The 24,393-nt window shown below is 40.9% G+C and overlaps 1 protein-coding gene across 2 annotated transcripts in view; it reads left to right on the top strand.

Moving 5' to 3' along the window:
- Nucleotides 1–24,393, top strand: part of NALCN (sodium leak channel, non-selective) — a 759,765-nt gene that overhangs the window by 619,553 nt on the left and 115,819 nt on the right. For both annotated transcript variants that reach the window (XM_044284936.1, XM_044284935.1), the window contains one exon: nt 20,246–20,319. In XM_044284936.1, the coding sequence (XP_044140871.1) occupies nt 20,246–20,319 (74 nt within the window). The remainder of the gene's footprint in view (nt 1–20,245; nt 20,320–24,393) is intronic.

Genomic DNA, 24,393 nt, shown 5'->3' with positions numbered 1-24,393 from the left:
GGGTTGCATTGACAATCCAACACAATGGGCAGGACATTGAACACATACGTTAAAATAAAGCACACCATTGTTTTTCTTGTGAAATTCCCAATAAGTTTGATGTGTCACATGACCCTCTTCCTATTGAAAAAACAAAAGTTGGATTTAAAATGGCCGACTTCAAAATGGCCGCCATGGTCACCACCCATCTTGAAAAGTTTCCCCCCTCACATATACTAATGTGCCACAAACAGGAAGTTAATATCACCAACCATTCCCATTTTATTAAGGTGTATCCATATAAATGGCCCACCCTGTATATAATAGTGCATTTGTATTGTGCAGCAGTTGTGTGCGGTTCTGCTGAGATACCGCAGTTAGATAGAGGAACAAACGCTATTGGAAAAACTAATTGCAACTGGTGTGATATACCTGTTGCCCCCCAAAAATGGTTGAGGGGTGCGATATACCTGCTTCCACAAAATACTGATTAAGGGGTTTGATATACCATCTTCCACAATATACTGATTAAGGGGTGTGATACACCAGCTTCCACAAAATATTGATTGAGGGGTGTGATACACCGACTTCCACCAAATATTGATCAAGGCCTGTGATACACCGACTTCCACCAAATATTGATTAAGGGGTTTGATTTACCGGCTTCCAGCCAATACTCATTACGGGGTTCTATATACCTGTTTCCACAAAACACTGATAGAGGGGATTGATATACTGGCTTCCACCAAATATTGGTCACAGGGTCATTTTGAAAATGACAGGCAGAGGAAGAGGCAAGCCATTCTGCAGGGGTGGTAGGGGTCGGGCAGGTGCACCAGGCTGGAGCCTAAGTGAAAAGTTGGAGAAGGTGCTTGCGATTACTTCAAAGGACTCACCAGAGTCTGCTTCTGCACCCTCCTCATCCTCTGTATCTGCACCCTCCTCACTCTCTGCCGTGTGCACCCCCAAAGACACCACCACCACCGTAGCCCCTCCACTCGAGTCAGAGGAATTATTTTACCATCCATTCCCAGACCTAACTGATGTACAGCCATTCTTGGTATCGGATCAGGAAGAGGAGGTAGCAAAGGCCACCACCTATCGGTCTGACGATAGTACCCAGATCAGCCCAAGGATGGAGGTACCTGCTGTTGCTGCCTACTCCGAGATCTCTAATGTCAGTGGTCGGCTCAACATTTACCTAGGGAAGACCGCCTTAAGAAGGGACCTGGACTCCCATCACGAGCCCAGTGGGAGCAACACCGTCAGAACCCACACTTCCAGCGCTCCACATCCTGCCTCTTCTCCTTCTCCTCTCCTCCCATTTGTCCTCCACTCCACCTTTCACTGTGCCATCGTCACGTTCATCTGGCAAAAGGCAGGCTTCCGTGGCCAAAATGTTCGAACGTAAAAAGTTGATGACACTGGATAACCCTCTTGCTCAATGTCGGAACTGCTAACCCGCCATCTACTGCTATATAAACTGGTGGACTCTGAGCCCTTTAGAAAACTTGTGGCCATTGGCACACCGCAATGGAAGGTCCCCAGAAGGAAATATTTCTCAGAGGAGGGCATCCCATAGCTATATGGCCACTGTGAAGAATATGGATTAATATTTACTGTCAGCCATGTTCCCACACCATCCATCTACTGAAAGGTAGCAGAGGTAGTGATCTCCACAGGGAGGTCCTGCTTCAAAGCCAGCCAGATGGCAGAGAGCCTCTAGCGGTCCACCTTTGTTTACATTTCTCACCTCCATTCAGCCAGCCAGGAACCCAGCTAATGGAGCAGGAAAAACTTCCCTGCAGGCCATTCCCAGTTCAATGAACATTATCAGACATCATGGAACCGGTGGTTCATAAGGAATTATGAATTGCCCATCCATCACAGGCATAAACCCGATACATATTTGTGTCCCTGTGGCCACGATGAACAGGCCCGTGGTCATAGCTTGGTGGTGGGATGCCAGGAAGGGGACTCAGACCTTGAGCGCGTGGTCTGGGACCAAGGACAGGGCTCACCAGAGGAGTGGCCTAGGGATTGGCAGGTAGTAGAACTGACAGGGGACGTGGCAGTCTCGTCTATTCTGACCACGTCCCACCAGGGGTTTCAGGTGGCGTTAGTTGCCTCTCTGTGCCTGTGTGGACAGGAGAAGTCTGTGAAAATTGTACCAAGACTGACCTTACCCGCTCCTCCAGGAGGGCATAACGTCACACTTTAGTAACCCATGACCATACCATATCTCGCTAGCAATACGTAGTTGACGTCCGACGTCAGTCGGGGTGCGGTATTCATCACAACCATGTTTAGCGGCAAGTGAATGTATCTCTGGCACACAGTGTCGGTGCCAAGATACATCTGACCACAGATATGTAGTCTAGCAAACACGGGCAGGGAAGGTACATAACTTTTACTGCCCACTGGGTGAAACTACTGACGGCTGTCAAGAATTCAACCCGTGGCACCCGTGTGGATTTAGTGTTACCGCCACAGATTGCATGCAGGCCTGCCTCTTCTTCTTTTCCTCCTACTCCATCCTCCGTCTCCTCCTTGGCTGACTCCTTTTTTCACTGCTACCGCCTCTTCCGCTGCACCCCCCAAGCTCCCCAGACCCTGTTCGACGTGCCAGATGAGACATTGCCATGCTGTGCTGTGGCTGTTGTGCCTGGAAGCCAAGAGCCACACTGGTCCTGCATTGCTTTCAGCTCTGCGGTCACAGGCCAATCAGTGGCTAACCCTGCTCAATTTGACAGTTGGTAAAGTGGTGTGGGACAGCAGTGCCACTCTGCTGAGCACGCTGAAACAGGGCAAAATGACACACGTGCCATGCATGGCACACATCCTGAACTTAGTCGTGCATCAATTCATTGCCAAATACCCCGGGGTCCAGGACGTCTACCGGCAGGCCAGGGAAATCTCTGGCCATTTTAGAAGATCTTACAGAGCCATGGCTCGCCTTGATGATGTTCAGCGGCGACACCGCCTGCCCGTCAGATGTCTGTTGAGGAGCAGGAGCTGGAAGATGAGAAAGTTGCTGAATGAATTCCCAGGGGGGCTACTCAATCTAAGACAAGTCAGCAGGAGTCTGAATAGGAGACAGAGGAGGATGGTGCCTGGGGGAGGAGGAGCAAGAAGATGTTGATTATATACACGTTGATTATATAAACGCTGAATACATAAAGTGCCAGGTGCTCAATATAGTGCTAGGTACATAGACGTGCTGAGTACATAGATATATAGACTTATGCTAGATACATAGAGTGCCAGGTCTTAAGGGAATCAGCAAAGAAATCCTAATGCAGATTTCTAACACTTAAAGAGGACCCCCCACCTCTATTTGTTTTTATCTCTAATTTTGTTAGACTATTGTACCCCATACAACATTTTTTTTATTTTTAAAGATATTAAATAAATATACACAATTTTATTATCACTGCTTCCAAATTTATTCCGTGCAGCAACCAGTGAGAGTGTGCCTCTCATACTTACCTGTAATTTTATTCCCTTGCATCTAACGGCTTTTGGGTGAGCACCTCATTCCATAATACTAAATTGATGAGCCACTGTATAAGTATTTTATTCGACATGTTTTTAATCCAATTTTATATTTTTAGTTCTTCCACCTCAGCCCCCCTAGCTTAAACCCCCTTAATGAGCAGACCACTTTTTACAATTCTGCACTACAGTATTTTCACGGTTATACAACTTACCACCCAAATGAATTTTACCTCCTTTTCTTCTCACTAATAGAGCATTCATTTGGTGGTATTTCATTGCTGCTGACTTTTTTAGTTTTTTTTATATTAATCAAAAATGACCAAAATTCTTGCTAAAAAATGTAAATTTTCACTTTTTGTTATAAAATTTTTCAAATAAAACTACATTTCTATATACATTTTTCTCTAAATGTATTGTTCTACATGTCTTTGATTAAAAAAAATGCAATAAGTGTATATTTATTGGTTTGGGTAAAAGTTATAGCGTTTACAAACTATGGTGCAAAAAAATTAATATACGCACTTTGACTTTCTGAGCACCTGTCATGTTTCCTGAGGTTCTACAATGCCCAGACAGTAGAAACACCCAACAAATTACCCCATTTCGTAAAGTAGACACCCTAAGTTATTCGCTGATGGGCATAGTGAGTTAATGGAAGTTTTTATTTTTGTCACAAGTTAGCAGAAATCGATTTTTTTTTTCCTTACAAAGTCTCATATTCCACTAACTTGTGACAAAAAATAAAATTTTACATGAACTCGTCATGCCCCTCACGAAATACCTTGGGGTGTCTTCTTTCCAAAATTGGGTCATTTGTGGGGTATTTATACTGCCTTGAAATTTTAGGGGACCTAAAGCGTGAGAAGTAGTTTAGAATCCAAATGCATAAAAAATGCCCTGTGAAATCATAAAGGTACTCATTGGAATTTGGACCCCTTTGCACACCTAGGCTGCAAAAAAGTGTCACACATGTGGTATCGCCGTATTCAGAAGACGTAGGGCAATGTGTTTTGGGGTGTATTTTTACATATACCCATGCTGGATGAGATAAATATCTCTGTAAAAGACACCTTCTTATACCAGCGTCTGGTCCTGCGGGAGAGTAAATAAGGAGCCAACATCTGGTCAATGAAGTCCACCCCTCCCATGAGCAAATTATAGTTGTAGACCGAGAGGGGCTTTTCAATGACACTGGTTGCCCGTTCAATTTGGATTGCCGTGTCTGCGTGAGAGCATGTAAACGTCACGCTTGTCTCTCCATTTCACCGCGAGCAGTTCTTCGTTACACAAGGCAGCCCTCTCCCCCCTTGCAAGACGGGTGGTAACGAGCCGTTGGGGGAAGCCCCGGCGACTGGGTCGCGCGGTGCCACAGCAGCCAATCTGTTCTAGAAACAAATGCCTGAAGAGGGGCACACTTGTGGACAAATTGTCCACATAAAGGTGGTACCCCTTGCCAAATAAGGGTGACACCAAGTCCCAGACTGTCTTCCCACTTCTCCCAGGTAGTCGGGGCAACCGTCCGTCTCCAGCATCTGATCTTTACCCTCATAGACACGAAATTTGTGCGTATAGCCTGTGGCCCTTTCACAGAGCTTATACAATTTGACCCCATACCGGGCGCGCTTGCTTGGGATGTATTGTTTGAAGCCAAGGGACTCGTCTATGCAGATGTTTTGCTCAGGGGTATTCAAATCTGCAAATTTGGTGTTAAAGTGGTCTATGAGGGGCCAAATTTTGTGGAGCCGGTCAAAAGCTGGGTGGCCTCTTGGACAAGAGGTGCTGTTGTCACTAAAGTGCAGGAAACGCAGGATGGTCTCCAATCGTGTCCTGGACATGGCAGCAGAGAACATGGGCATGTGATGATTGGGTTCGTGGACCAATATGACCGCAATTAATGCTTTTTTGTCAGGCCCATGTTGAGGAGAAGGCCCAGAAAAGTCTTACGTTCGGAAACTTGGACAGACTGGGCATAAAAGCTTCCCGGGTTGGCGGCTATAAATTGGGTGGCATACCGGTTTGTTTCTGCCATGACTAAGTCAAAGAGCTCCGCAGTGAAAAACAGCTAAAAAAAAAACAGTGCCGATCCGATCTGAGCTGTCTCAACCCGAACTCCAGACTGGGCGGTGAAAGGGGGAACTACTGGTGCGGCTGAAGATAGGGGCTGCCAATTAGGGTTTGCCAGCACCTCAGGGACTCTAGGGGCTCTACGGGACTGTCTGTGCGGTGGTTGCGATGGGGGAACTACTGCACGTGCCACCGTACCAGTTTCAACTGCCCTTCTGGTGCTCGCCACTTCACCATGTTCGACGGCAGTGCTGGTACTAGGTCCAGGATGGGCTGCGCTGCTGGTGTATGCCTCACCACGTAATCCGACAGCGCCAGCCCCACTCTGCTGCCCTTGAAGCGGATCCTGCGCTACCTGTGGTCTAGCAACACGGGGCCGAGTATACCTCATCATCCGAACTTTGGGTCAGACTGCCACTGCTTTCTACAGGTTCGTATTCTGACCCGCTGGATTCGTCAGATGAGGGTTCCCATTCCTCATCCGACTGGGTGAGAAGCCTGTAGGCCTCTTCAGAAGAATACCCCTTCCTTCCTAACAGTCAATACTGGTGGAAAAAAAAAAAGTGACAGTTTACACTGATCACTTTTTTCCCTTTCACTAGTGATTGACAGGGGTTAATTGGGGTGATGGGGGGTGATCTAGCGTCTCGCGAGATGACGCATCGATGCGTCAAGGAGGAATAACCCGGCCGCCCGCAGGACGCATCCCTGCGTTAGGCGGTCGGGAGGTGGTTAAACATATGTATTTGACATGTATTTGTACTGGCCTGCAGTCAAATTGGTATCCAATGGCAGTCTAATATACCTCCAAGCCACATAATCACTTGATCTTTTCTGTCCAGTGAATACCTAATGTTTGGGGCTTGTACTTCAGTGGACTACAGCAAAATTGTTATTCAGTGACCGCATAACTTACCTCGAGCCACATAATCACAATTTCTTTTATGTCAGGTGAATGCCTAATTTTTAGGGCCAGTACTCCCCCTGGCATAACATAAAAAATTTTCTAGGCTCCAGCAGGGCAAATTTTTCAGAATTTCCCTTAAATATTTTTGTGGGAATTTTTGTCATAGTTCCTCCTTTAGTATGTCACTGTCCATGTTGTGGGACTATTTTTGCAGTGCTAGTAAGTATTTGGTGGCTGAAAATATGACCAGGTTCGCCTGCCATTAAAGTGAATGGGGCCCGCTGCGAACTTGCAGTTCGCAAACGTTTGATCGCGTTCGCAAATCGTCCCGGCCGATGTTTGTCCATCACTAGTGGCTGCAACTCAGCTTTCAAATATTTAACCCAGTATAGAGATTAAACTTACAGCCTACAGCTTCACAACCCACTTTTGACCCCTTTTTGAATTGTGGTACCACATGTGCTGTGTGCCATCACTGTGTAACAGACCCTGTTATTATAAAATCCTTAAAGGGGTTCTACAGGTGGTATATATTGATGATCTATCCTCAGGATAGGTAATCAATATCTGATTATTGGGTGTCCGATGCCCGGCACCCCCGCTGAACAGATGTTTGAAGAGGAAGTGGCGTTCCATGCATATTTGTAGCATAAACATAAAACATGACTGACCTAAATGGCCTTTTACACAGACCGATGTTCCAGGCAGTAAGAATTGCTTGATCATCAACAAAAGTGAGGGCTGCAGTTACATGCAGCAATCATCTCCACTGTATGAGAACAAGCGATCGCTCGAGTGATTGCTTGTCCTCATAGAATATAATTATTCCTAGACAGCAGATCCCTGTTTACACGGGGCAATTTGCTGCACAAAACAATGATTTTAGGTCCTAGCTGAAAGACACAGTCTCCTGAGGAATGAGCTCTTGAACACATCCGTTATCGGGAACGAGCATTTCTACAAATGCTCATCCCCAATAATTGGCCTGATTATCGGTCCATGTAAAAGTACCTTAACTGTATTATTTCTGCTGCATAATCTCTAATTACATAAGGCATCTTGTTTCCCTGTTTCTGTCTACATAGTATGATAATGCAAATAGAAGCTGCAAAGCGTATGGGAACAACATTGTCTTACCATACAAAGATTTTCCTAGAAATCAACAGAAAAAGTTAGGCATCTGAAGCAAACTTGGATTATGGATTTGTCTAGCCCTAGTTTAGAGCCTTTGTATGAAAATATTCCCTTGCATCAGTACATATACATTGCTACCCACAACCATCATCTTCTGAAAACAGCTTGTTCGATGAAATACATCTAATAACGATGTAAAGGCCTCCATTCATAAAATGAATTACACAATTATTGCATTACACAGACTATCCAGTAACCCTGTCTACTGTGCTTACGCAGGCTAATAATACATTTTTCATGTTAAGTCCCATAATCCACGTGAACACGTTTGGAGAATGCTGAGCAGCTTGTCCTGCTTCCTGTTGATAACAAGCATTGGCAGATGGCTCTATCAGTGTTTTGATCATCAAAGTATATCCTTCGGGGGCTTCATCATAAATTGTAATACAGTCATTCTTGGGATTATGAGATATTTTTTGATTATTATGTGATAGCTGCATTCCAAGAACTTTATATTTAGAACTATTTAAATGTCGGCAAAAGCAAAAATTGAATCATTTTAATTAGGTCATTATGTGACAGATTTCAATCACACTGATTGTGAAACCTAAAACATAATGCATGCGCTGTCAAGCCGCTGGTGACCTTAATCAATCTTCAGTCCTGTGATTCAGAGGTAAAAGCCTACTAAATGATGTCACAGTAACCATGGCTTTGAAAGTTTAGTATGCAATTAGTGAGATTGATAACAGAGATTTCAGTACACCTGACCTTTCTGTCATACTTAGTGACCATTAGGAGTCAATCTAGCTCATATACAGCAGGAGCACAAACCTTCAGAACAATTTGTTCCAGTGTGAACTGTTCAGACAGTTTTTTTTTATCTTTTTAAAGTGATTGTTCTAATGGTGATGTATAATTCTTGTGGAAGGGAAAGGTGGAATATCATATTGTGACTACGGTCATAGGCCTGTTAATATTAATAATATTAATAGGCCTTTAATATGTATTTTACTAACGCGTGGCTTCTTTCTGGCAACTCTGCCATAAAGCCCAGATTGGTAGAATGCTGCAGTGATGTTAGATGTTCTGGAAGTTTCCCCCATCTACACCCAGATCTTTGGAACCCAACCAGAGTGACCATTGGGTTCTTGGTCACCTCTCTTACCAAGGTCCTTCTTCCCCTATTACTTAGATCGGTCCAGTGACCAACTCTAGGAAGAGTGTATCAGGATATCAACTACAGTCACGCGCAAACAGGGAAAGTGCAGCCCTAAACTGCCCAGACCAACAATCCCTGCCTAATTGCATGGTCACTCTAGGCAATGACCCACAACTGGACGATAGTGCCTATACTGCAATATGTGAACGGGTGAACCACGCAAACAGGGACAAACAGACGTACAAACATAATAAGCTAATGTCTGTAAAGTGCTGCGGAATATAGTAGCGCTATATAAGTGCATAAAATAAATAATAAATAAATAAGCGTAGTCGTACGAAAAAAGGGTCAAAAGCCAGACGGTCAACACAGTACAAGTATGCCAGAAGCAAACGTGGAAACCAAAACACACCAAAGAGTCAGAACCAGGTGATCAAAAACAATACCAAACGCCAGAAGCTGAAAACTTAGTCACAAAGTCAAATCCAGAAAGTCATAGCCAGAGAAGTCTTCAGTAATCACTTGGAACAGTAGGGGGAGCCAGATCATAGAAATTCACCCACACCTGCACACTGCAGGTGCTGGCCTTTTTACACAGGGAACAGCAGCTCACACCACAGTGCTTGCATGCCGAGTGGCGCTGCTGTCCGTGCACCTTAATGCTCACATTTCCTCACTGGCCCGGGGATTCAATGTCAGTGAGGGGACCACACTCTTAGCAACCGGACGCTGCTGCAATATGGAGGCAGCAGCAGTTGGGGAAACCCTGACAGAGTACTTGTTGTCCCAAACTTCTTCCATTAAACAATTATGTAGGCCACTGTCCTTTTGGGAACTTTCAGTGCAGCAGAAATTTTTTGAATTCTTCTCCAGATCTGTGCCTCCAGACAATCCAGTCTCTGAAGTCTGCATGCATTTTATATTTGCCTATGGTTTGTTGTTTGCTTGGTGTTTGCTCTGATATGCATTGTCAGCTGTGAGAACTTATATAGACTATGTTAACCCCTTAAGGTCCCACGCCGTACATGTACGGCGGGATGATCAGGCGGGTCCAGAAGCTGTGCCCGCCCGATCAGCAGCAGGGGTTTGGCAGTCCCTGATAGCTGGACCCCTGCTGTATGCATCGGCATTGTTGAAAATACCGATGCCGGTGCATTAAGGCCCCTTGCACATGACCGTATGTACTTTGCTGTCCGCAAAAAATGGATCCACAAAAAATACGGATGACGTCCGTGTGCATTCTGTATTTTGCGAAACGGAACAGCTTGCCCCTAATAGAACAGTACTATCCTTGTCCGTTATGCGGACAATAATAGGACAAGTTCTATCTTTTGCGGAATGGATATACGGAAATATGGAAACGGAATGCACGCGGAGTAACTTTTTTTTTTTTTTGCGGACCTTGTGAAAAAAGTTAAAGTCCCAGAGTGGGACAAAAAATAAAAAATTAATTTTCACATGACCTAACCCCTCAGGTGAACATAAAAAAAATGTAATAAAAACTGTGCTGAAAAAAAAAACATTTTTTTTGTCACCTTATATCACAAAAAGTGCAACACCAGGCAATCAAAAAGGCATATGCCCCCCCCCCCCCAAAATAGTACCAATCTAACCATCACCTCATCCAGCAAAAAATGAGCTCCTACCTAAGACAATCACCCATAAAATGCAAAAATGCTTTTTTTGTGATAAATGTAAAAAAATTTATAAAAGTAGACACATAAAAATATCACATGACCTAACCCCTCAGGTGAACACGTAAAAAAAAAAAAAAAAATCTGTATAAAAAAAGCCGTTATTTTGTCATCTTACATAAAAAAAGGGTAATACCAAGCGATCAAAAAGTCATACGCACCCCAAAATCACACCAATCAAACCGTCATCTCTTCCAGCAAAAAATGAGACCCTACCCAAGACAATCGCCCAAAAAAAAAACTATGGCTCTTTTATTATTTGTTTCAAAAATGCTTTTATTGTGTTAAATGTAAAAAAGAATTTAAAAGTAGACATAGTAGGTATCACCGTGTCCGTAAGAACCTGCGGTATAAAAATATCACATGACCTAACACCTCAAAAAAATTGTGTCAAAAAAGCCTTTTTTTTGTCAACCTACATCACAAAAAGTTTAATACCAAGTGATCAAAAAGTTATAAGCACCCTAAAATAGTGCCAATCAAATCGTCATCTCATACCGAAAAAAATGAGCCCCTACATAAGAAAAAAATAAAAATGGCTTTCAGAATATGGAGACACTGAAAAAAAAAATTTCAAAAATACTTTATTATGTAAAACTGAAACAAACAATCCAAAAATTTTCATATTTGGTATTGTCGTTTTCGTAACAACCAGCTCTATAAAAATACTACATGATCTAACCTGTCAGATGAACATTGTAAATAACAAAAAATAAATAAAATTTTTTGTTTCCTTGCCTCACAAAAAGTGTAATATAGAGCAACTAAAAATCATATGTACCCTAAAATAGTACAAAACAGTACAAAACTGCCACCTTATCCCGTAGTTTCCCAAAGTTTTTTGTGGGATTTTCTACTCTAGGGGTGCATTAGGGTATCTTCTAATGTGACATGGCAACTTAAAATTATCCCAGTGAAATCTGACTTCCAAAAACCATATGACGTTCCTTTCCTTCTGCGCCCTGCTGTGTGCCCGTACAGCAGTTTGCGACCACATATGGGGTGTTTCTGTAAACTACAGAATCAGGGTAATAAATATTAGTGTTTTATTTGGCTGTTAACCCTTGCTTTGTTACTGGAAAAAATTGAAATGGAAAATCTACCAAAAAAGTAAAATTCTGAAATGTATTTATATTTTCCTTTAATTGTTGTGGAACACCTAAAGGGTTGAGAAAGTTTGTAAAATCTGTTTTGAATAACTTGAGTGTAGTTTCTAAAATGGGGCCATTTATGGGTGGTTTCCATTATGTAAGCCTCACAAAGTGACTTCAGACCTGAACTGGTCCTTAAAAATTGGGTTTTGGAAATTTTCAGAAACATTTAAGATTTGCTTCTAAACTTCTAAGCCTTCTTACGTCCCAAAAAAGAAAATGTCATTTACAAAATGATCCAAACATGAAGTAGGCATATGGGAAATGTAAAGTAATAACTATTTTAAGAGGTATCACTATCTGTTTTAAAAGCAGAGAAATTGAAATTTAGAAAATTGATAATTTTTACAAATGTTTGGTAAATTTGGTATTTTTTTATAAATAAAAATGAAATATTTTGACTCAAATTTACCATTGTCATGAGGTACAATATTTGACGAGAAAACAATCTCAGAATGGCTTGGAAAAGTAAAAGCGTTTTAAAGTTTTCACCACATAAAGTGGCACATGTCAAATTTGCAAAAAATGGCCTGGTCTTTAAGGTGAAAAATGTCAGGTTCCTGAAGGGGTAAATCAACTGCCACATAGGTAAACTCCAATCAAGGCGTAGAAACATCTCAAAGATTATTAAGAGAAATGGAAGGCCCCCAGAGCTAAATTTCAAGTATCAAAGGTTCTGAATACTTATGTCATTTAAATTTTTCCTTTTTTAATAAATTTGCAAAAAATTCTAAAATTCTGTTTTCAGTTTTTCATTATGGGGAATTGAGGGCAGATTAAGAGGGGAAAACTTTTTTTTATTTTAGCACAGGGCCACAACATAACAAAATGTGAAAAAAGTGAAAGGGTCTGAATGCATTCGGAATGCACTGTAAATACTGCCATACACAGCATCCCTGCATAGCGACATAGCATAGGTTTTGATCTGTGGAGATCTGAGTGCTAGTTCAATGACTAGAACTACTCGCATATTGCTCTCTGTCCTCGCTGCAGGATACAGGCTCAATAAAAAGTCTGTGGGCCATCTCTTCCTGCAGCAAGGAGAGAGAGAATGTTATATGAGCGCTTCACTCTCCTAGTTCTAGCAATCAGTTAGGGTCCCAGCCCCCCAGCAATGAAATCCTTTTATATTTTGGTATGACAAATGAAAAGTGTTGTGAAAGCTCAGTGACACTTTAAAGTTGGCAGCTGCCAGAGTGCGGAAGTGAGGCTACATGAGCTATGGCTCAGGGAGCACATGAGGGGAGTCTAGCACTACATAGTCTAAACTGCTATGGCTGTGATTAAAGAAGAGAGGAGGAAGAAAAGATGGAAAAATAGTGTAAACCTTTTCTATAGTATGAATACAAAGAAACAAAAAAAAACAAAAGGGGCCCTCATGCCGAGGCTGAAATCAGTGCATACAATACATATTGCGGCAGCAATGCGAGTGTCAACCTATCAAAAATCATGAGTACCAGCTCCCATTGAATACACAAAACCTACGGAGCTCACCACGTACTGTTATCAAAATATCTAAATACTTTATTGAATTCATAACATGATATATATATATATATATATATATATATGCGACATTGTCATTAAAAACATGTAGACAGAAAGAAACACCATCCTGATGGGACATAGGCTGACCATAAATGTTGTCATGTAACTATGTATGAACAGTATATGCTGAATAAATAAATGAATAACATAATGGTGGATCTCATATAGTTATATGGTACATATCTATGGGAGACAGCAGGCCTGCAAAGTTGTTACCAATGATACTACGAAACCACAGAAAGTGCACAGTGATTCTGACCCATAAAACCCAATGTACAAAGAAAATTAGACCTACCAGGTAAAATGCCGTATGTCCACAAACAGGATGGCGGTACCCCCACGCTCGTTTCGGCGTGCCTTCGTCAGGGGATAACAGTATGTGGTGAGCTCCGTCTTTTGTAGGTTTTGCCTTTTCTATAGTATGCAGAGGTTGTGCTACTTACAGAATCTTCAGGGTCCTCTGTACTTATCTATTGAGCACTGTGCCCATTCAGCTACTGTCTCCTGCTAGACAGTCTACTGCATTGCTTTCCAAACCTGGGTAAATTGTTCAAAATTGGGTAAAAGTTTTTCTTTGGGTAACAACCCAAAACGTATTAGAAATTCTCCTAAAGTATTATTAATGTGGTCCACAAGACTACATTATTAATGTCCACAATACTGCAGAAATTGACTCAACCTACAGCAGTCACTTTTCCCAAGTGCTAACTGTGTCTCTTGGTGCTAAGACACCCCCAGAACCTACCTTATGGCTCAACCACTAGATGCAAGAAACATATGAAGCATGTATCAACACTGGCAGGAAACAATGAACTGACATAAAATCCTCAATAGATAACAGTAACTGAATCATGATGGCCACGAAAAGCAATGCCTAGTAGGCAAGGAAGAGGCAGAAAGGAAATTCCTGTTGCTCATAAGATAAAAAACAATAAAATGAATGTGTTAAAATGTCATGAAGATCATTCACTGAATTCGTTTTTAGCTTTAGCCTTTTCCCTACATTTGGTAAAAAGGATTCTAATAAAAACAGTTTGGGGTAATAAATATAAACTTTTGGGAAGCACTAGTCTGCAAGATCAAGAAATCTACTGCTGCCATGAATGTCTCTGATAAGCTGAAAAATGAGATCTGCTGAGAAACAACTACTGAAGGGACATTCTCTACTGTTGTCTTCTGCCTTCATTCATACTGCATGACGGTCAGATTAATACCCCCCCTCCTTCTTCCCAGCAGCCCAGCTTGAAAGAAAGCACAGTTCATAATTCTATGCAGTTCAGTGCACCTTTAGAGCTGCAAACATCACACCACCATACACTTAAATTATGCTATTCTGGCTAATCTAGAGCCATCATTGACTAAATGAAAGCTGAATACATCCTTATCCAATGAGCTCCCCCTAGTGGCAGCTTTTTTTTCTTTACTTTGTGATACCAAAAGGTAAACCTCCTTTTTGCTGTGTTTACAAGCCCTTGTGCTAGGGGCCTGGACTTAATCATGCTACACCATAGCTTCACTGTTTGCATTCTGTTCTGAAAGGCTTCTTAGCATATAATTTAATAATGTGTCAGTGTACACCTGTATAATCAGATTACACGTGATGCTTTCTATAAACTGTGAATGTCAATTGGACATTATAGATATAACATGTCAGTATGCAATTGTGTTGTACTTCTTACTGTTAGGCATGTTCTCAAATCTTTAGACTAAGGGTACTTTCACTATAGAACCAAAAAGAAAGCCTCAATATACAAAGCTATGAGTCTGGGCAAAGAATTGGAAACCATATAAACCTACAATGTTGTTAGTGAACAAACAACAAAAAATGGCCAAAGTAATCAAAAAATGTAATTCATTTTATTGTAATAAACATATCATAATATGCATAAAAATAAAGATAACAGGATAGAGAACCAGCAGAAAGGCAAATGCTGCAATCCACTGGCCTATACCGCTGTCACCCACCAAAAGATGTAAGGCATGTCAGGTATACAGATGGTATATATAAAGATAATCCCGTAAAAAGCAACACTAATAATGCTGCTATAACTCAATATAAGACATACGGTCATTACCTAAATATATCAGACGGGGCTCAGCTCTAAAATAAGATCTCCAGAAAAGAGGGGTAATGAAGATGATAAATACGCTAGCCTGAGGCAAAGATTGAGCAGAGGCTAAATCTAGAGATAAGAGGGAGGGTTAGTCCCTCAAAGAGTAACAATACAAGACCCTATAATAAAGGGTAAAATGAGCACAGCAACAACTATAGTCGAAATAAATGATTACCACAAGACATGATGGGGGGTGAGAACAGCAGCACAGGTCAGGATGGGAACCTACTTTCACACTAGCGTTATTCTTTTCCGGTATTGATTTCCATCCTAAGGGCTCAATACCGGAAAAAAAAGGATCAGTTTAATCCTAATGCATTGTGAATGGAGAGCAATCCGTTCAGTATGTATCAGGATGCATCAGTTCAGTCCCTCTTACAGTATTTGGCCGGAGAAAATACCGCAGCAGGAACTCTTGCCGGAATGCCGGATCCGGCATTAATTTCCATTGAAATGTATTATGCGCAGACCTTTGAAAAATGTGAAAATAATAAATACCGGATCCATTTTTCCGGATGACACCGGAGAGACGGATCCGGTATTTCAATGCATTTGTCAGACGGATCCGCATCTGGATCCATCTACAAATGATTAGTGTTGAGCGCGAATATTCGAAAAGCTAATTTTTTTCGCGAATATCGCAACTTCGCGATTTCGCGAATATTTCGAATATAGTGCTATATATTCGTAAAAACAAATTTTTATTTTTTTTTTCCCACAAAATTACAGTACACATATAATTGATTGTTTCCCAAAGGTCCAACAGCTCAGATCTTACTCACATTTCCTAGAAAGTGATTGAGGCGCGAATCTTCGTAAGGCGATTTTATTAGCGCACATGCGAATATCGGCACGTCCCAGAACAGAGGCAAAGGGCTTTGCATTCATACATTAGTGAATTGAGTTGCGAATCTTCGTAAGGCGATTTTATTAGCGCACATGCGAATATCTACACTTGTCCCAGAACAGAGGCAAAGGGCTTTGCATTCTTACATTAGTGATTGAATTGAGCTGCGAATCTTCGTGAGGCGATTTTATTAACGCAAATGCGAATATCTACACTTGTCCCCAGAACAGAGAGGCAAAGGCCTGTGCATTCATATAGTATAGCACCATATTCGCGAATACGTAGAACTTCGTAAAATTCGATTTACGAATATTCGTATTTTTTATTTTACTTTCCACCTTACAGATGACATTGATCTGTACTCTGTCAACTACTGTCATCACCCCCCACTGTATCTCGATTGATTCCCAAAAGTCCAAAAGCTCAGATCTTACTCACATTGCCTAGAAAGTGATTGAGGCGCGAATCTTCGTAAGGCGATTTTATTAGCGCACATGCGAATATCTACACTTGTCCCAGAACAGAGGCAAAGGGCTTTGCATTCTTAAATTAGTGATTGAATTGAGCTGCGAATCTTCGTGAGGCGATTTTATTAACGCAAATGCGAATATCTACACTTGTCCCCAGAACAGAGAGGCAAAGGCCTGTGCATTCATATAGTATAGCACCATATTCGCGAATACGTAGAACTTCGTAAAATTCGATTTACGAATATTCGTATTTTTTATTTTACTTTCCACCTTACAGATGACATTGATCTGTACTCTGTCAACTACTGTCATCACCCCCCACTGTATCTCGATTGATTCCCAAAAGTCCAAAAGCTCAGATCTTACTCACATTGCCTAGAAAGTGATTGAGGCGCGAATCTTCGTAAGGCGATTTTATTAGCGCACATGCGAATATCTACACTTGTCCCAGAACAGAGGCAAAGGGCTTTGCATTCTTACATTAGTGATTGAATTGAGCTGCGAATCTTCGTGAGGCGATTTTATTAACGCACATGCGAATATCTACACTTGTCCCCAGAACAGAGAGGCAAAGGCCTGTGCATTCATATAGTATAGCACCATATTCGCGAATACTTCGAACTTCGTAAAATTCGATTTACGAATATTCGTATTTTTTATTTTAGTTTCCACCTTACAGATTACATTGATCTGTACTCTGTCAACTACTGTCATCACCCCCCACTGTTTCTCGATTGATTCCCAAAAGTCCAAAAGCTCAGATCTTACTCACATTGCCTAGAAAGTGATTGAGGCGCGAATCTTCGTAAGGCGATTTTATTAGCGCACAGGCGAATATCGGCACTTGTCCCAGAACAGAGGCAAAGGGCTTTGCAGTCATACATTAGTGATTGAATTGAGTTGCGAATCTTCGTAAGGCGATTTTATTAGCGCACATGCGAATATCTACACTTGTCCCCAGAACAGAGAGGCAAAGGCCTGTGCATTCATATAGTATAGCACCATATTCGCGAATACTTCGAACTTTGTAAAATTCGATTTACGAATATTCGTATTTTTTATTTTAGTTTCCACCTTACAGATTACATTGATTTGTACTCTGTCAACTACTGTCATCACCCCCCACTGTTTCTCGATTGATTCCCAAAAGTCCAAAAGCTCAGATCTTACTCACATTGCCTAGAAAGTGATTGAGGCGCGAATCTTTGTAAGGCGATTTTATTAGCGCACAGGCGAATATCTACACTTGTCCCCAGAACAGAGAGGCAAAGGCCTGTGCATTCATATACAGACGTGGACAAAATTGTTGGTACCCTTTGGTCAATGAAAGAAAAAGTCACAATGGTCACAGAAATAACTTTAATCTGACAAAAGTAATAATAAATTAAAATTCTATAAATGTTAACCAATGAAAGTCAGACATTGTTTTTCAACCATGCTTCAACAGAATTATGTAAAAAAATAAACTCATGAAACAGGCATGGACAAAAATGATGGTACCCCTAGAAAACACAGAACATAATGTGACCAAAGGGACATGTTAATTCAAGGTGTGTCCACTAATTAGCATCACAGGTGTCTACAACCTTGTAATCAGCCATTGGGCCTATATATATGGCTCCAGGTAATCACTGTGTTGTTTGGTGATATGGTGTGTACCACACTCGACATGGACCAGAGGAAGCAAAGGAAAGAGCTGTCTCAAGAGATCAGAAAGAAAATTATAGACAAGCATGTTAAAGGTAAAGGCTATAAGACCATCTCCAAGCAACTAGATGTTCCTGTGAGTACAGTTGCACATATTATTCATAAGTTTAAGATCCATGGGACTGTAGCCAACCTCCCTGGACGTGGCCGCAGGAGGAAAATTGATGACAAATCTAAGAGACGGATAATCCGAATGGTAACAAAAGAGCCTAGAAAGACTTCTAAAGAGATTCAAGGTGAACTTCATGCTCAAGGAACATCAGTGTCAGATCGCACCATCCGTCGTTGTTTGAGCCAAAGTGGACTACATGGGAGACGACCAAGGAGGACACCATTGTTGAAAACGAATCATAAAAAAGCAAGACTGGAATATGCCAAACTACATGTTGACAAGCCACAAAGCTTCTGGGAGAATGTCCTGTGGACAGATGAGACAAAAATCGAAGTTTTTGCCAAGGCACATCAGCTGTATGTTCACAGACGAAAAAATGAAGCATATCAAGAAAAGAACACTGTCCCTACTGTGAAACATGGAGGAGGCTCTGTTATGTTCTGGGGCTGCTTTGCTGCGTCTGGCACAGGGTGTCTTGAATCTGTGCAGGGTACAATGAAATCTCAAGACTATCAAGGAATTCTAGAGAGAAATGTACTAGCCAGTGTCAGAAAGCTTGGTCTCAGTCGCAGGTCATGGGTCTTGCAACAGGACAATGACCCAAAACACACCGCTAAAAACACCCAAGAATGGCTAAGAGGAAAAAATTGGACTATTCTAAAGTGGCCTTCTATGAGCCCTGACCTCAATCCTATTGAGCATCTTTGGAAGGAGCTGAAACATGCAGTCTGGAAAAGGCACCCTTCAAACCGGACACAACTGGAGCAGTTTGCTCATGAGGAGTGGGCCAAAATACCTGCTGAGAGGTGCAGATGTCTCATTGACAGTTACAGGAAGCGTTTGATTGCAGTGATTGCCTCAAAAGGTTGCGCAACAAAATATTAAGTTAGGGGTACCATCATTTTTGTCCATGCCTGTTTCATGAGTTTATTTTTTTACATAATTCTGTTGAAGCATGGTTGAAAAACAATGTCTGACTTTCATTGGTTAACATTTATAGAATTTTAATTTATTATTACTTTTGTCAGATTAAAGTTATTTCTGTGACCATTGTGACTTTTTCTTTCATTGACCAAAGGGTACCAACAATTTTGTCCACGTCTGTAGTATAGCACCATATTCGCGAATACTTCGAACTTCGTAAAATTCGATTTACGAATATTCGTATTTTTTATTTTAGTTTCCACCTTACAGATTACATTGATCTGTACTCTGTCAACTACTGTCATCACCCCCCACTGTTTCTCGATTGATTCACAAAAGTCCAAAAGCTCAGATCTTACTCACATTGCCTAGAAAGTGATTGAGGCGCGAATCTTTGTAAGGCGATTTTATTAGCGCACAGGCGAATATCGGCACTTGTCCCAGAACAGAGGCAAAGGGCTTTGCATTCTTACATTAGTGATTGAATTGAGTTGCGAATCTTCGTAAGGCGATTTCATTAGCGCACATGCGAATTTTGCATCTCATAATATGTATTATGCGATGCGAAAATTAGAATTATCGCATATGAGAAATAATAACGAATTCGAATATTCGCGAATATTTTACGAATATTCTTTTGAATATTCGCGAAATTTCGCGAATTCGAATATGGGACATGCCGCTCAACACTACAAATGATAGCTGTTTGCATACAGTTTTCCGGATCCGGCAGGCAGTTCTGGCAACGGAACTGCCTTCCGGATTCTCACAACGTAAGTGTGAAAGTACCCTAAGAGAAGCAAATGTACTGTAATATCAGAGAAACTTACATAGTTAAAAGGGAAATTTCTCATTTTGGTGTTTCTGAATGGAAGGAAATTGATTTTTTGCTATTTATGTCTACGGTCATTTGTTTTTTTGTTTGTTTTTTCAGCTACGCAAGTCAGTTTTTAGCATCAGAGCAAGAAATCTCCTGGAAAAGGAAACAGCAGTGAATAAAATCCTGAGGTAAAAATGACTTAAAAGGAATCTGCATGAAATATTGTTTTTTCCAGTTAAATTCTTTGTTATCTAAGTGGAACAGATGATAAAGTGACGTCAGTCTTTTCCTTTTTGACTGTGTATTCAACTTTGAAAAAAAAGCTTGGAAATTTCTGTGACTGAAATGCGGTATAAAGAGATGATGACTGCAATAACAATCCACTTGTGACATTATGTGGAAGCCCTATTTCATTGGGCTCAAAACCACTGTGTTTGATGAAAGTAAGAAAGTTAATCTTCTGTGGTTGATAAATGAGGCTCTCTGGCTTGGTTCAGGAGGATCTCAGATGTGGCTGAGTGCCGTAGGGCAATGGTGAGCAGCAGTGATAGACCCTTCTCTGGGGGAGATGAAAAAACTCTGATAGCATTACAGAGTCTCACTGATAAGTGGATTTAGATTTTTAAAAAGGTTCTGAAAATCCGTCTATATTTCTATATATCTCATATCACATGATGTGGTATAGATATTGTATCAACATATAGAAAATGCTTCTAATATTAAAGGGGTTGGCAAGTTTATGGTTAATTTTAGGAATTTGCTAGAACCAAAACTACAGTCAACATAGGCTCAAGCACGAGCATGTGCTCTACTGTCCCCTGCATTTCAACATCGGCCCCATGTGCTAACAGCCGGCTTCTGTGTAAACCTAAAGATCCTTCTCCCGACATGGCCGCTGATGGACCCTTATATCAGCAGCGTTCATAGAGTAACACTTTGTCTGGCTTGGATAACTAGTGCATTTTCAGTGACGCAGACAAGTGTTAGTCCATGGAGGCCGCTGATGGACGAGTCTAGTCACATTCTCCTCCATCAGCAGGCATGTCGTGGGGCTAAAGTCGTGTGCAGATCCAAAGTATGTCAAACTGCAAATCCAAGGCAGAAATCCAAGGGTAAGTATTGGGTTTCTGTTGAGGATTCCACTAGAAAATGTTCCTACTGAAAAATGCAAAGCCTGAACTTGCCCTTGCTTCCTATAAGTATTATTATTATTCCAAAAAAGTTGGGATGCTGTGTAAAATCTAAATAATGTAAATAAAAACAGAATATAATGATTTCCAAACCTCATAGACCCATATTGTATTCACAGGACAACATAGAACACATCATATGTTGAAAGTGAGACATTTTACCATTTCATGAAAAAATGCACTCATTTAGAACTTGATGGTAGGAATGCATCTAAAAAACAAAGCTGGGAGGGGGCAACTAAAAGATGGAAAAGTAAGTGGTACTAATAAACAGATGGAGGTGCAATTTGCAAGTCACATGACTGGGTATAAAAAGAGCATGTTAGAGAGCCAGAGTCTCCCAGAAGCATTTAAAATGGACTGAGGCACAATGGAAAACGGTTCTGTGGTCAGATGAATCAAAATGTGAAATGTTTTTGAAAGACAGATGCAGTGTCCTGAGGACTCGAGGAGAAGAGCTTTCCAGCTTATTATCCACACATAGTTCAAAAGCCTGCATCTTTCATGGTAAGATATTGCATTAGTGGCTTTGGCGTGAGTAGCTTACACATCTGGAAAGGCATTATCAATGCTGAACAGCATATAGAGGTTTTAGAACAGCATATGTTCACATGCAGACAATGTTTCATTCAGGGAAGGCCTTGCATATTTCAACAAGACAGTGCTAAACCACCTACTGCATCCATCACAACAGCATGGTTTCTCAGAAGAAGACTCCATGTGCTGAACTGGCAAGTCTACAGTCCAGAAATGTCACCAATAGAAAACATCATGGTGCCTCATGAAGCAAAAAGTCTGGCAAAGAAGATGAGAATGGGACAATATTCCTCTCCCAAAACTCCATCAATTGGTCTAATCACTTCCCAGACGTTTATAGACTGTTGTCAAAAGAAACAGAAATATTACACATTGATTGACATGTCCCTGTCCCAATTTTTTTGAGATACGTTGCTGCCATCAAGTTCAAAATTCGTAAATTTTACTTGATAAAATTGTATCTGATATATGTTCTATGCTCTCCTGTGAATAAAATATGAGTCTATGAGATTTACAAATTATTGTACAGTATTTATTTACATTTTACACCGTGTCCCAACTTTTGGATTAAGGTTGTATTTTCAAAATACAAATCATTAAAGGAAATGTGTCGCCAAACATTTTATTTGCCAGTTAAAATCAGATAGTAGAACATATCCTTTTCCTAATCAGTTTTTATTTTCTGATTGCAGATTTATTTATTTCATTTCCTGAACATGACTATGGGAGTGGCCATCTTGCCTGAGCTGTTCTTAACAGCATTTAGAAAGCATTCAGAAACTTGCTTTATGGCAGCCCCATGGACCATAGACACAATGGTCAGGAGGGGACCCTATTGACTTATATGGGAGAGTTTTCTAGGCATGCTTTGTAACCTGTGCAGAGGTCATTGTATGAGGAAAGAATAGATACATTTTGACAATCGCCTATTGTGAATGGAGGATCCTGTCTTATCTATGGTATGCACAGAGTTGATATCATTATAGGCAGGATTAGAATGAGTTAACTGCAGTAAAGTCATCTGTATAAACAAAGAATTGGTGCCAATTATTAGACATAGTGCCCAGTGCAAAAACTACAGGATTTTATCTTTTTTTGTTTAAATATATGGAATACATGGAAAATAGAAAAACATTATCAAAAATTCTTTTAAAATGTTAAAAATAAAGTGATTTAAACAGCAGGTCATTTTCTGATGACACATTCCCTTTAAATAAATAAATCAATATATCATCAGGGACTGTAATATTAAGTAATATTAAGACAATATTATATATTCCCTCCTTTTATTTTCATACTTTCCAATTTCAATGGAATGTAATAGAGCCTATGTATAATTAAAAAAATAAGTAATCTAATGTGACTTAGATTAACCTCTTGGGGACATAGGGCGTACAGGTATGCCCTGATGTCCTGGTTCTTAAAAATACAGGAATTAAATCTTTCAGCAGGTACTCTGTGACAATGCCGAGGGGGGTCCTGTGACCCCCTGTATCGGCAGTCACTGCAAACCGAAGGTCAATTCAGACCTGCGGTTTGCAGCGCTTTCGGAAGTTTCTGATCCCCGCGCTCCGTGACTGTGGGGATCAGAAACGTCAAAATGACAGATCTTTTCATTTGCAGACGGTGCGGGTGGGCGGGCACGCGATCATCCCACCCCCCTCTCATTTCCAGGATGGAAAAGGCTGACATCTGTGCTGTGATGTCAGCCATTTAACCCCTTCCATTATGGGCTGTGTCGTTTCAGACCCCGATTCTTGACGGGATCACAGAGGGAGGGGGCTCCCCTCCCTCCCCATCACCCACTGCTCTGTTGTTGCAGCGGGTGATGGTTACCATGGCAACCGGACGCCTTCACAGGCTTACGGCTTGCCATGGTAAGGCTAAGTGTGATCAGACTTCTGCTAAAGGCACTAAGTGTAAAGTGAAGATACAGTACAGTACACTATATAGTGTATTGTATTGTATTGTATTATACAGACATCAGACCCACTGGATCTTCAAGAACCAAGTGGGTCTGGGAAAAAAAGTGAAAAAAGTACAAATAAAAAAAACACATTTATCACTGATTAAAAAAATTAATAAAAAATGCACTACATATGTTTGATATCACCACGTCCGTAATGACCTGATCTATGAAACGTTCATGTTAATTTCCCTGCACGGTGAACGCCATAAAAAAAATATATAAAAACTATGATGAAATTGAAATTTTGCCCACCTTACTTCCCAAAAAAGGTGATAAAAGTGATCAAAAATGTCTTATTTATGCCAAAATAGTACCAATCAAACAGCCATCTCATCCCGCAAAAAATTAGCCCCTACATAGGACAATTGCCCCCCAAAAAATAAAAAAATTGTCTCTCAGACTATGGAGACATTAAAACATGATTTTTTTTTGTTTAAAAAATATTATTGTGTAAAACTTAAATAAATAAATAAATAAATAAAAAGTATACATATTAGGTATCACCACGTCCGTAAAAACCTGCTCTATAAAAATAACACATGACTAGAGTTGAGCAGACACCTGGG

Source organism: Bufo gargarizans, chromosome 3 (genome assembly GCF_014858855.1).
Source record: "Bufo gargarizans isolate SCDJY-AF-19 chromosome 3, ASM1485885v1, whole genome shotgun sequence".
Taxonomy (NCBI): domain Eukaryota; kingdom Metazoa; phylum Chordata; class Amphibia; order Anura; family Bufonidae; genus Bufo; species Bufo gargarizans.
The sequence above is the reverse complement of the archived record's forward strand: the minus strand, read 5'-3'. Positions and strand labels throughout refer to the sequence as shown.